The sequence below is a fragment of the Spea bombifrons genome, chromosome 11 (assembly GCF_027358695.1).
Source record: "Spea bombifrons isolate aSpeBom1 chromosome 11, aSpeBom1.2.pri, whole genome shotgun sequence".
In the NCBI taxonomy this organism is placed as follows: Eukaryota; Metazoa; Chordata; class Amphibia; order Anura; family Pelobatidae; genus Spea; species Spea bombifrons.
The window spans coordinates 11,625,299-11,639,358 of record NC_071097.1 but is presented as its reverse complement, the minus strand read 5'-3'; the positions used below and the strand labels follow the sequence as shown (position 1 = coordinate 11,639,358).

Genomic DNA, 14,060 nt, shown 5'->3' with positions numbered 1-14,060 from the left:
TTTTTTACAATAACCTCCCTAAATCACTAAATATGTTACGCCATTACTTGGCATAACTACTCATCTTACAATGTGCTTTGTGCAGGTGTGTGTGATGTGCTTCTGGCATGTTCATTATCTGGTGATATTTTTCTCCCACCCAGAAGGATGGCCTTCTAATTAATAACAGATCACATGCAGATATGAGCTCCGGTATATAAAAGTTGGATGTTGTCACAGCCTCTGACAGTCCAACTCTGCAAACTGAACTGGAAAGGGGTTTGTCATAATCTACCATAGAAGCACAGAGATCTTCTTTCTATTTGAAACTTTTCTGGTGAGTCACCAAAGTCTGTGTTTTGTTATGTGTTGCATATATATTAGTTTAGCTGTCAAATAGAAAATGTTATAAAAATTAAGTTTCCAATACCTAACAACAGATTTATCATCAGAGTTTATTATCATTTCCAGTAAATGGATAATTGCCATAACGCTTCCATTGCACTTGCACTTAACTTATTTCAAATAGAGAGATAGTGAGGGAACAGCTAGAGGAGTATGTATGTATAAAATTAGTTCAGTTGCAAAGTTTGAAAACTTGTCTTATCACTATAGAAAGGAGAAGAGTGAAATTAACAATAACATTAACATGCAGTCAATTTTATTTGTTCAGGTGCAAAATTGACAATTCCATCAACCCGTTAAAATATATTGGGTTACAGAAGGAGAAGAGGGCACAGCTCTTGCTAATTTATCATGGTTAATTGGTGTCAACAGAACCATTGGTTACTATGGTGATATGACCAAACTTTGCACCAGATTCTCTTTTAACTATATGTACTATATCACATACTATATATGTACTATATCACATACAAGGTTTAAGGATACACTCAATGGCATCCAGGCTTATAATGACTGTCTAAGAAACAAAAACATGGTAACCCGAAAATGATGTAACCCTACCTTCTGCCCCTCTTTGCAAGCAGCTTAGACCCTGTATGAGGATACTAATGTGCTCTAGGTTGACCAAAGTCACAGTATATCCCTCTGTCACAAGCAATCACTTATTTACTTGATTGGACCTTTGATAATGTAGAGTAAAGGACTGTAAGCATTTTCTTGGCATATGAATAACACCAAATGTTACGACCGAAAGACCCACAAAATTGAATCTGTAGTAGTCATCAGGTTTCCTAGCTAGACAGGGAGGGAAGTACAGAAAATAAGAAAGGTAAACTGACAAGAGTTGTGAATATATTAACTGGCCCAGGAATCTTAATCTGGCTGAAATGAAAGCCATTTTTGAACAGAACTACTGAGCAGATGGGACTTCTAGAGCTCGTCTGTCTCTACACATGACTCGTAAACCACTTTTCAAGACTCTAGCTACATGAGATCTTTTAAAAGATCTAAACAACAAAAAATAACTTTTATGATGAGAAAATACACTTGACGGAGTTGCTGTACTTTGCACATGCTGTTGCTTTATAAAAACAGGGATGCACATCTTGGGCATGGAAGATGGACGCTCACGGCACAGCTATGCACATCTTGGGCATGGAAAATTGCTAAGGTGCAAGGGCAAAAGTACTCTATCCATTTGCAAGGTGGAACGCCATGAAAATGTAAAGGGAGCTTGCAGCTATCATATAAATTAAAGGGGATATGATGGCTGGGGCGTCCCTTTAATGATCTCAGCTTGCTATCCAGCACAGAAACTGAGATGGGCCACTTCTGGAGATGCAGGTGCTTACATGGATACAGAAGAAGACCATTGGCATCTAGTCTGTCCTTTTTAAATGATGCTGAGATGAAGTGCTTAAAATCAGGTTCCATCCTACTCCTGCTTGTTCTTTACCTTCTTCTGCTTCATACTAAGCTACTATAGTATTACTACTGTTAGCTACTAAACTACTGTAGCACATACCCTCAGTGTATTTGGTGTAAGCATTTGTGATGTCAGAGCTGCAAAAGATCAAAATATTTATTTTAGTGGATAAAAAAAATCTAAATAGAACAAGGCCCATGTAAAAAAAGATATCAGCTTAACATGAACTCGTGTATGAAACTATCACGGCACTCATAACTTTTTCATTCTAAAAGATGGCAGACTCAGCTTGCGGAGGCACAATTGTTAGGCATACAATGTTTATGAGTCTGAGAGACACTGTGTAAGCAGCAATTATGGACATGACGAGTGACCCACGCGCTGTTTCGGAGGTAACTGTAGGTCATTGACTTGACACATCAGCGCAGCAGGTTTTCAATCGCTTCCTATTCACGGTAGAGAGGAAGAATTAAATCCCCAGGCTCTGAGCTCTAAGGTAAAAGTGCGCATGCGCAGTGCCTGCAGCGTTCAGGCTCGGAGAGGCGCCTTTGCAGTCAGCAGATTGCTGGGGACCAATGAAATTGGTAAGAGAGTGTGGCACCAAATTCCTCTGAGCCAATCGAATTTGGAGACTTTTTACTGGAATAAATGTACAGGCATCATTATCATTTCAATCCCTTCATCGTCAGCAGGGGGATCAGATGCTTGAAGCCGTCTAGCCAATAGCTGCATTCTGTTGCAGGGAGGTCAGCGCATTGTCTATTCCTGCATACGCTTTGGGAGTCACAGGAGAGCGAGCTCCGCATCCTCCTTTCAGCCTGAGATACTGCGTATATACTGTCACACCTGAATCGCAGCAGAGACAAGGTAACCTGCCGCGTTGATTTAGTTGGCACAATGACGTTTTCTTAAAAAAAGATATTGCTGTGCAGTGATGTTTTCGTTTTTTTCTTTCTTTTTGCATTCATTTGAATTTTGTCACTTTCGGCCATTTTTGTGACGTTACTTAAAAATCATCTATGCGCTTCTATTTTCTCTCTGTTATTTTATATTGCAACAAAAAATAAATTCTTAATTCGTTTTGAAACCCAGCTCCAGGGTACCTTAAAATGGTGAAAATAATAGTGAATGTATTTGGAATAAGGCAAGAGGGAGCTGACGAGGTTTAAAAGAATAGAAATAAATAGGTGATGCTTCATTCAAATGCTTGAATTCATGTTTTTTTTATGTTATGTTGTATTGCCGCATAATGGAGCCCGCTTTTGTTCGTTTATTGCCGATGTGGCTGCAATAGTCTGCTAATGGAATATAACAATATTAGAATGAGGTCTTGGGTTTTATTTTTTACCTTTTTTAGTGAGAGTTATGTCATGGAAGGGCTGGATTTTCCTCCTGCGTGTAAGAAAAGACCATGTTCAATGCAGCAATGCTCCACCTGCATCTAGTAGGCCCATCTCCTTGTAATTGAATCGAACTTTGCTTTTATACCGGACTGCAGTCAGGGTCCAATTTCTCCTAATCTTATGTTACAATGTAAAGACCACCCCACAGGTACTGTTACCACTCTGTAGACCAGGTACCTAACCTCTTCTACTCCTCAAATGGGATTAGCCAGTCCTCGAATAACAAATACATGCAGTTATTATGCATGTTGTTACATATCTTACCTCCTTCATTGTATTTGGCAAACAAAGGTTCTGTTTACAAACTTTATTTGAATTAGCTATTCTTCCAGTTCTATAAGGTGATGTGTTACCATGGCATAAATAGTAATGTCTACTATATATGAGAGGGGCGATATACGGTTCCGGTATTCAAATAGTTATTACAAAGCCAGGCTTGATTATTTGGTACAACAAATATGTTACTAGTGATTTCTTCTGGAAGTTTTCCCTTTGTGTACATGTTCTGTCTTTCTCCTGTTATGATCTGTAGGTGGTGTCGTCATTTAACTGTGCAGAGAAAACACACATTATTTGTGACTTTATAAGCGACTCATTGAGATCCCACTTGTGCATTCAATATTTTAGGTATTTTCTCATTTGAGTTTTAGGCTAACAATGCAGTATTCAAAAATGTAAGAGTTACCTTTATACATTAAATTGCATTTCTAGAGGTTTACATTTTGCTATTTTTTATGAATGGCTATTTGTTTTTAAACAGTAATAAAGGCTTCCATTTCCCCTAAATGAACACACAATTGGGTTATGCTTTTTTATTTTTTTTGTAGTATACAAGGTTCCCATTGTTGCTTGCCTTTCTGACAAACAATCACACCTCTAATTGTATGTCATGGCCAAAGTCAGAACTACAACAATTTTCTGTAATGGCTGGCCACTCCCTGCCAGTGTGCTGAAAGCTACTGGAGATCACATTTTGTTATCATCTGGCTTTATCCTCAATGGGAATTTAGATAGCTGTTAATGTTTAAAAGATAAAAACAATAATATAGGTGCTTTGTTTTGGCTGAGTTTAGATAAATACATTTTTTTTAAACAATGAAAACTCTTCTTTTTATATAATAATGTTATATTCTAATTGTATTATGGTTTTATATATTTTTGGAATTGTTTACATTTTTTTTTAACAATTTTAGTATGCTTAGTTAAATTTCAATATGCTGACACATTAATGACACCAAACATTAATGCGCACCAAGTCATATTAAACAGGCAGTTCCTGCACCAGCCAGCAACACATAATCTATTTCAGCATTAGAGAATCGCTGTCCCCATGTGTTTTACAAGTTAGCGTGCATCTATAAAATTACTCATGATAATCATATGTTTTGCCTCCCACAAGGAGCCAAAGTGGCTTTCAAAAACACCTCAACTGTATGTTTGGATGGAGTTCACTTTGAAAAGTATCTTTGTTGACACATACTCTCTTTTTTTGTGTTAGAAATAAAGATTAAAATCTAGTTAACTGAATTTGTAGTTTTTCACCCAGATGAGCATTTTCGGCATGAAAATCTTGAAATCTTCTGGGTCTATGTAGATTAAGATCTGATGGATCAAATCAACTGTTTTCTGTTTATCCCAGCTAAACTATAGTTTCAGCATTTTTTTCTGAATGTATGCTCTGTCGTGTAAGAGAAATAAAATAAGCCTGTCATTTTATTTTTCTCATGAATGCTCCCTGTCACTTTAAACCTGCATTAAAATGTTTATTGAGATTCTAGAGTTGAGTCCTGTAACCCACCTCTATGTGAAACATCACAACAGTCTGACCTCCTGCAACTACTCACAGTCCCCTGGAAGACCCTTAAACATCACTTATGCAATGTCAGAAACAGGGAGGCAGAGCAGAGCAATGCTACATAAACTACAAAATAATACATTCTAATAATGCTGTTTTACTGTTCTGTTAAAGCACAAGTATTATTAATTAGCATTTACAGAAGAGAAATAAATAAATTATCTGCCGCATGATGTTAGTGCTTCCCCCCCCTGATGTCTTGCTTGAATATGCGGCCATAAACCAACAGTAGGTGGAAGCACAAGAAGGAGCTTCACGGAGCTTGTGTCTGGGATTCATCAGCTGACCAAATCTTTGCTGGACCAATTATTCTCATTGTTCAATTTAAAGAATAACTTCAATTGCAAGTATAAACACATATTCTCAAACACATGTAAGGAGTAAACAGAAGGTGCAATGTTAACAAGTGGTTTCTATGCCACAATTGGTGGATACAGATCTATAACACTAGCGTTCTAAGGCAAAATTCATTCTTAGAAAGACTGCATAGTATGGAGTGTGTTAATCCAATTGTCAATTATGACTTCAATGCAGGCCAGCTTTTAAACACTATTTATAATACTGTTTTTTTAATATTGGGTTTTCTCTCTTTTTTTACAAGCCCTTTTCAGCTTTTGAAAATGAAGTTTGGGGGGAGTCAGTCCTCTGGGACATGTGTGGAAACCAAAACTGTAACAGCAAAAGACATTGGAGCCGATAGAGTAATGACTGATGACATCTTTGATACTACCTACTGTGAGAAGGCAGGTCCAAAGCCACCCATGGTAATAGTGTGGAGGAATGTCATACTGATGTCTCTACTGCATCTTGGAGCGCTGTACGGGGTTTTCTATTTGCCATCAGCAAAGCCTCTCACACTGGTTTGGGGTAAGCAATGTCCTACTGTATAATATATACCTAAAGTTTACACAGGAAAAAAAAAACTATATCTAGAGATGGAATATCTCCATCCACCACATTTTGTAATATGACAGCAACCAGGAAGTGTCATTGAGACTCCAGCTTTCCAATAAACACATTGGGGGGATTGGGCATATGGCTTAAATGGGAAAAGTTAACGTTAAAAGATGGCTGCTCAAATAGACATAGTGGACATTGTATTATGAGATAATAGGCTCTTTTTTAATATCAATGTTATTGTTACTGTTGGATTAACTCTTTAAGCATGATTGTCAGTAGTAATACTGTGCTACTTCCTTCCCTTATCGTCTTTCAATAAAGTTAGGGATGTCAAACTGTGAAACTTGTGAAACAAGCTATTTGCTCCTTACATTCTATTAGAAACAATCCATAAATCATTAAATCTAATATCATTTATCTTGTCAAATGACTCATTGCCACTCCCATCACAACTTCACCAAGACTATTTTATATATATAGTCTCCCAATGAGTATCACAATAAACGCTGTGTTTTGCCAAGAGGTTATTCCTTTTCTAAACTTTGTACCAAAATCAATTTTTAAAGCCATCAGTGTGCAACTCTTTTATAGATTTAGTGGAAATGACAGTATTTTTGCTATCAGATTTACAACTAAGGGGTAATATTGCAAATGTATTGCAATTACCATAGAAACAAATTAATACCCACCACCCAAAAGGTCAAATATTCAACATTTCTGGAAAAAAACCCAAAATTTTCACGGCATCAATTTGCTAATTTAACATTCAGGCTTTTTTTGAACAGGTGAGGAAGCATTTCCATGTGGCTGAGGTTAAAATCCTTTCTGGTCTTCCTGGCTGTGCATAAACACAAATGCTGATACCATTTTTTTTGCATTATATTTTTACAGACAGCGTAAAATACAAATTTTATTTGCTAAGAAAACATGCATGTAAACATTTCTAGATGTTGATTCTTTGGCACCCAGTGAGAAAAAAAGACTTTCCTTTGCTTTCACCACATCTGAATTTGTCTAATGGCAGCCCCATGGCCAGAGAATGTTTGAAACATTAGATTAATTCTAAAAAGCCGGATGTGCTCTATTGTTACTGGTATCATGTATTCTTTTAAAAAAACCCATCTGTTTATGTATAATTTGCATGTGTTATGCGTTCTAGCTGTGTTTTCTCATTATACTATGTGTTATCATTTTATTATTTAAATATATTTATGTGGTTTTGTTCCTACAGCAATCTTTTGCTTTATGTCAAGTGCACTGGGAGTGACAGCTGGCGCACATCGTCTCTGGAGTCATCGATCTTACAAGGCCAAATTGCCCTTAAGGATATTTTTGGCAGTTGCAAACTCCATGGCATTTCAGGTAAAACTCGAAATGTACATACTTGAACATTATATTTTTGATATATACAGTATCTCACAAAAGTGAGTACACACTCACATTTTTGTAAATATTTTATTATATCTTTTCATGTGTACAGCCTGTATAACAGTGTAAATTTACTGTCCCCTCAAAATAACTCAACACACGGCCATTAATGTCTAAACCTAAGTGGAAATGTCCAAATTGGGCCCAACTAACCATTCCCCCCCCCCGGGGTCATGTGACTAGTTAGTGTTACAAGCTCTCGGGTGTGAATGGTGAGCAGGTGTGCTAAATTTGTGCATGTATACAATTTAGTGGTTTCACTGGAAGAAGTGCTTCAGTTTGACTTTTGTACATTGAGCAAGGAGCCTGTCAGGGCACAGATGTTTTGTTTTCATGATAAAAAAGTGTAGAACTGTGAAGGTCAAGGCATGACTTGGCAAAGCATACATCCTGTTAAGATGGCAGACTGCAGGCACTGGTATGCGATTTGCTACCTGCAAGGTTACAGATGAAACATAATTGATGTCATTTTTATAAACTTAATTTATTAAAGCGGCATTGTGAATATTCAAGCTATGTTGGGGGTTAACATAAAACAGCCTTTCTCTGGCCCATACATGTTTTTCGCTCTCGAAATAGCTTTGTTTTTGGTAGAGCTAACAAGAGAGTTGTGATTGCTACTCATAGAATTCACGTATTATTTTGTAGAGCCAATAATATCCAGCATGAAGGGATGATTTAGTCCTCCATAATGCACAATACAATGGGATTTTGGGAAATCTTACAGATTTAACTATGCATTCTGCAGCAGAATTTAGGTTGGCCCTAAAAAGTGACGTCAGGGAGTTGTAACTGCAAACTATGCCTTTAGTGAATAAATGCCAAAGAAATATGTATTTAAACGGATAAACATGGAGTTCTCCCAGCAGCTACCTAGAGTAACCACTATAGTATTCAGTTAGTTAGGAACCTTTTGGTTATATATGATTTGTAGAAACAACCATAACTGGAAAATAATGATATTTTGGTGCCTGGCCCTGTTAGTTGACAACCTTGTATGTTTTTTTTTTCTGTCCTACTTTTTCTGTCCTAGGTTTATATACCTTTTAAGTGTTGCCATTTTGGAATGTGGTTAATCTTTGGGACTTCTGGTGGGTGTGAGCGTTTTGCAGTGGTGTGCAACCCTGGAAGCGGCAATAATATGTATAGAAGCTGTAGAAAATCTAGTTAAATTGTGTAAGGAAAATGCATATATGTTTTCTTCTAAATGCATCACTCAGTTACTTAAATAGCTATGAAGCCACAAAATCATATTAAATGCTTTTTAAAGCCATGTCACTAGCCCTAGCTATAACCATACCTCATTAAACAAATGTGTATGTCTTTGGCCATTTGAAGTAGTGAGATGGTGAGATCTGTAGTAACTCCATTCTTAGATCACAATTGCATATTTCTTAATTATAGAACGACATTTACGAGTGGGCTCGAGATCACCGTGGCCATCACAAATATTCTGAAACTGATGCAGACCCACACAATGCTTCTCGAGGCTTCTTCTTTTCACACATTGGCTGGCTTCTTATGAGGAAGCACCCAGATGTAATAGAAAAAGGAGGTAAACTTGACTTGAGTGATCTCAGAGCGGACAAAGTGGTGATGTTCCAGAGAAGGTAGGTGCTCATATCACATCTTCTTTGGTGGCAACCTGTAAGAAATTTTAATGACTAATAACTTAAGTGCACCTGTAACTAGAGTTAACTTTCCAATCCCTGAAAGATGCATTAAATTATTCTAAGGATAAAGTCTCTATAGAAATTTTCTGTAAAACCTTCTGATTCCCACTTACAACACTGCCTTCTCAATATACCTTTAACCATCTTAGTTTGCTAGGAATAGTTATTAATCCTACATACACAGTTGAAGAACACTAAGGTTCAGTGTTATTTGTTTATTTTAACTATATGTACTCCGATCTAGATGCAGTGTGTAAAAGCTATGAGAATTGTAAACATTTCCAGTGTTCTAAAAGCAGCCTGTGATATGGATGCGTTTACTGATTTATCTGCAGCCCATAGAGTCCTCACCCTTTTTTTCACTTATTATAATGTATACATTAGCATTACTATTATTATTATTATATTTTATTTATATAGTGTCAACAATTTACGCAGCACTTCTTACATTACATACGTTCAAAGGGTATGATAAATCTAGAACTGAAAGACAAACCGATATGTTGGGTAGAAAGGGCCCTGTTGGTATGGAGTCATATCCTGGTTTTATATCTTCTATTGACTGGTGGGAGCACCAGTGACTACAGCCTGCAACCTAAAGTCCAAAAAAGCCTACTCACAAGCTTACAGTCTATAGGATGCCTAGATCTCCAGGCCAATCTTTGGTTGGAGTGTTTGGAGCTGACTTTGTTCCGCCCACTCACACCATGAGTATTTTGTAGTGTAAATTATAAACTAGAATCTGACAGCAGCACCTAAGACTACTGTGTGACTGCCCTAGTTGTTTTCATGAATTATTTGTTAGTTGTTGTCCTGTGGGTCTCCAGATAAGCTGCCATATTAACAATGAGGTTTATATTGTAGATGCCTAAATATTATAATGATTAATAAACTTTTTTTTTGTTCTCTGACCAACACTCAAAATTCTCCTGCAAATCGGCACATCACTGTTTTTTTTTTTTTAAATATAGCCGTTTATCCTCTAAAAGTTAAGGTATAGATCTTGGCTCCTACATACTAATTTTCTAACAAATTTCTAACTAGTTTCTGTTCTTATGACTTTTTTTTTGTTTTTTCCCCCTTAACAGACATTATAAGAAGAGCATCCTGGTGATGTGTTTCATTGTACCCACCATGATTCCTTGGTACTTCTGGGGTGAATCTTTGGCTGTTGCCTTCTATATCCCATGCATTCTACGTTACGCATTAGTCCTCAATGCAACATGGCTGGTTAACAGTGCAGCTCACATGTTTGGAAACCGGCCATATGATAAGAACATCAACCCCAGGGAGAACACGCTAGTTGCCCTGGGAGCTATAGGTATGAAAGAAACTTTTGTCTTTTTTATAATTGATAATTTGTAACATGAAAAGTTCCCCAGCATGTTTGTACTTTCAGAGACTGTATATAAACCTGCAGGAGACTTAATTTTTAAAACTGTAAGTCCAGATTTTGCAGCATTTTCAAAACACGTGTAATTCTCTAAAAATGCAAGAAGTGCTAAGAAGTCACGTTCTTCATGCCTTTTCCTCATCGTAAATGTGGGGCTCTAAAAAATTACATTGGAATTTTTACTTTCAGATGTTTACATTTTAATAAACTAATGTAATAAGGAGCAAAAAGAACTCATCCAGGAACCAAACTGCTTTCGTAATACAGTTCAAAGGAAAAATAGAGGAAGGGCCTTTGTCAGGAAAGTTTTATTTTGTCTGGCCTACAGTTCAACCTGCTGTGTGTTGATAATACAGGATATTATCTGCCCTTACTGACCAAAGACAAACAATTTTCAATGAACAGCTGTAGTTATCGTTTACTTAAGTCACTGTTAAACAGTCATGACACGAGAGTACTTTCTTCACATTAACATAATATCTAGGGTTTAAGCTGTGCAGTGCTTTGTGGATATTTCAGCAAATTTACCCATGTCTACCAATGACCTCCACAAATCCTCTCTGATACTAGCGCCCTTGTACCAATGCCTTGCTTTAGAATAGAAGAAACAGATGTGTTAAATTGAACGCACATTAGTAACATGCATAATAAGTACCTTGGGATTGTCATTGAAATTAGTTCAGGTTATAAGTGTGCTTTAAAAAGTACTCTCTTACAGAATTGGTATAACTGTCCCTATTGTAGGTGATTTATACATTACATAAGGAGGCCGTTTATCCATTTTGCTTTCATGCCTAACTGCAACGCTGTCCAACAATGTTTGCTTTGGGGATAAGGCATGACTTGAATCATGACCAGTGCATATTTGCTTAGCTATCTGTTTCCATATCACTTGTTGTTGGTAATCTCTAGTGTTTCACAGTAGTCATGTCAATCCAGTGCTCATTTTACACATCCCTGTGAATAGAGATAGAGGGTTTTTAAAGGGCTAGGAAATTATCTCTAGCCCCGCATATCAAAAAATCAATGAACAAGCGTGTCTTTTATGACTTAATCTATTACATTATACAACATCATCCAAAAAAGTTGCAGCAAAGTAGCTGTCTTAACAAATCAATCGTTCTCTCCCTTCAGGTGAAGGCTTCCATAACTACCATCACACGTTCCCGTTTGACTACTCTTCCAGTGAATTCGGAATCCGGTTAAACCTGACCACATGCTTTATTGACCTTATGGGCCTCTTGGGCTTGGCCAGTGACTGCAAAATGGTATCTAAAGAAACAATACTGGCTCGGAAAATGCGCACTGGTGATGGAAGCCACAGGAGTGGTTGAAACAAAAATGAGGGAAAAAAGAAAATTTAGTTTGCTAATATATTAAAAACATCTAGCAGGAAGCTAAATATCTTTACTGTAATATGATCCAACTCAGTGTTAATTTAATGATGTATTTGAAGTAATTATATCTCCACCCTTGGGCTTATTATAAGGTCTCTTGCTTCTTTATCTCCCATTTGCCTTCCTGTTTCTGTGTTTTCCTAAATTGTTTTCTTTATATTCTACTTTCTCTTTTATTACTGTATTGCGCAAATATTTTTGTTCTCCTTTTTCTTTCACCTTTTTTCACCCCGTACTTCATTTCTCATTTGAAGTTGGTATACAAATTATTGGTCTAATACCACAAGACCTAACCTACTCTAACAGATTTTCTAATAGTTTTTTTTTTTTTAACCCTTTTATTTTGCAAGAAACCCTGCAGTAAAAAGAAAGCAGGCAAAATGCAGAAAGATAAAATAAATCAAATCGGTATGTTATTTAGTCCAGCAATCTGGTAGGCACTTAGGTGTTTTTAACCATAATGGATTGACTACAAAAATGCACAAATGAAAGTAAACAAAAGTTACAGTTTGCATACTTACCTACTTACTTTAAAATGTAGACTTTTTAAAGTGAAAAATGTTCAGTAATTGTTTTGCATGTGTACTTAAACATCTATAAATGTATTATTTTTTCTGAGCTTACATTTGACAATTGCTGTCTTAAGTACTAGCCAAAACCCCACATTGTTTCTTACTTATATCACTGACTGCTTCTCAGGCTCGCTACAGAAATATTGAATTACAATTACCAAGTGGAACAAGTGCCATTTTTAAAAAAAAGTTTGTATATGGGGGGAGGGGATCGAAAACATTTTTGTATTTAATTTGATTTTCTCTGCCTCTTTAAAAACAGAAAATAGTTTAAACTCCTTGCCAGTTCTTCATTGTGGTACTACTACTGATTAAATTGTAGACAATTGGCAGGCAGAGATTACAAGGATGTCTGTTTGGCTCTAGAAGTACTGTGACTATCGATGACTGAGAAGTTTTCACTTTTTGCAAATCAAGAACCGTTTTGGGCACACTCTGCTGCCATACTGATCTTATATCTTAATCTCCAAAACAACTGCCCCCTGTTGCATCATTTTAGTCTAATCCAGATAATTAACTCAAAAAACTATCATGTGAATAGTAACAAGTGTTTAGTGTGTGAAATGGACGATTTGAAGTATTCCGAGAGGCATATATGGAAAAAATGAGCTTTTTGCTGGCCAGGCTGGTGTCTGTACCATTTAACATTTTGTAATTTTTTCATTTGAATTCTTTGCCAGAGGTGTGCGCGACACATAGTAAAGCATTTGGTTGCAAGTCCCTCTGGTACAAAAAATATTGAAAAAGCCCATGATACTTTTGCAACGGTGTTGCCCTAAACGAAATACCAAAACAGATATATAGCACTTAATTGCACCAAATCCTTATTTAAGCTTTTGCGAGATGTTTCCCTAATTATTTGCATGTGTGTTTGATGCATCTTAAACCAAGTGCCTGGTATTTGCTTTCTAATTAAATTAGAGGTAGTGAAATACATTGCCCAATAAAATTTCAGTTTTGTAGGTTGACAAGGCTAGACTAAAAAGATATATAGGCCGCTTTTATTATTAGGATTATGATGGTTTAGTTTAATATTAGCTGAAGCGAAGGTGAACCCTTTTCTCGGGAGATATATCCCGGTGATATATCACCTGCACTACTACCCACAGGTTAAAAGTCATGTTAAATGTGAGTTTGCAAAGCAACAAATTAGCACTTTTTCAGAAATTATGTAAATTTCAAAATTATGCCTTGCATGTGGTGCATTTGTAGCTCTAACATAATAAATATGTCAGATGTGATGTCGCTTTTGAATTCTACAGGGCAAATGACACAAGAAAAATGTATCATCAGTCCAAAATCCTAACATGATATATAGGTCATCATAGCAAACGTAATGCAGTTGTTGATGGTTTCTGGATGGCCAGTGTTGTTTATCTCCCAATATGTTCATGATAAATGCATAATAAAATACGTAAACATGAGCTTTTTTTCCGATTTTATTCTAAACCCCTGTCATCTTTTCATTGTGCCATATATGCCATTATATAACAGTGTGTATTAATTTTCAACTCTAATGAGCACACTCAAATAAAGACAAATTTTGTACCATGGTACAGACTATATATATATATATATATATATATATATATATATATATATATATATATATACTTATATACACACACA

The 14,060-nt window shown here is 36.4% G+C and overlaps 1 protein-coding gene across 2 annotated transcripts; it reads left to right on the top strand.

Annotated features, from left to right (window-relative positions):
• The first annotated feature begins 253 nt into the window (after nucleotides 1-253).
• On the top strand, nucleotides 254-13,853 carry SCD (stearoyl-CoA desaturase). Of its 2 annotated transcripts, none has more exons than XM_053450664.1 (6): nucleotides 254-316; nucleotides 5,670-5,935; nucleotides 7,200-7,330; nucleotides 8,801-9,006; nucleotides 10,158-10,390; nucleotides 11,597-13,853. In XM_053450664.1, exons 2-6 carry the CDS (start codon nucleotides 5,689-5,691, stop codon nucleotides 11,794-11,796), a joined length of 1,017 nt encoding a protein of 338 aa, XP_053306639.1. In that variant the 5' UTR covers nucleotides 254-316; nucleotides 5,670-5,688; the 3' UTR covers nucleotides 11,797-13,853. The 2 variants fall into 2 exon arrangements, with proteins under 2 accessions (XP_053306639.1, XP_053306638.1); XM_053450663.1 differs by lacking the exon at nucleotides 254-316 and adding an exon at nucleotides 2,490-2,677.
• Nucleotides 13,854-14,060: the final 207 nt, after the last annotated feature.

Coding starts and splice junctions, on each gene's coding strand:
- SCD (XM_053450664.1), top strand. CDS start 5,689: ATGAAGTTTGGGGGGAGTCAGTCCTCTGGGACATGTGTGGAAACCAAA. Junction 5,936..7,199: donor GCCTCTCACACTGGTTTGGG/GTAAGCAATGTC, acceptor TTGTTCCTACAG/CAATCTTTTGCTTTATGTCA. Junction 10,391..11,596: donor AGTTGCCCTGGGAGCTATAG/GTATGAAAGAAA, acceptor CTCTCCCTTCAG/GTGAAGGCTTCCATAACTAC.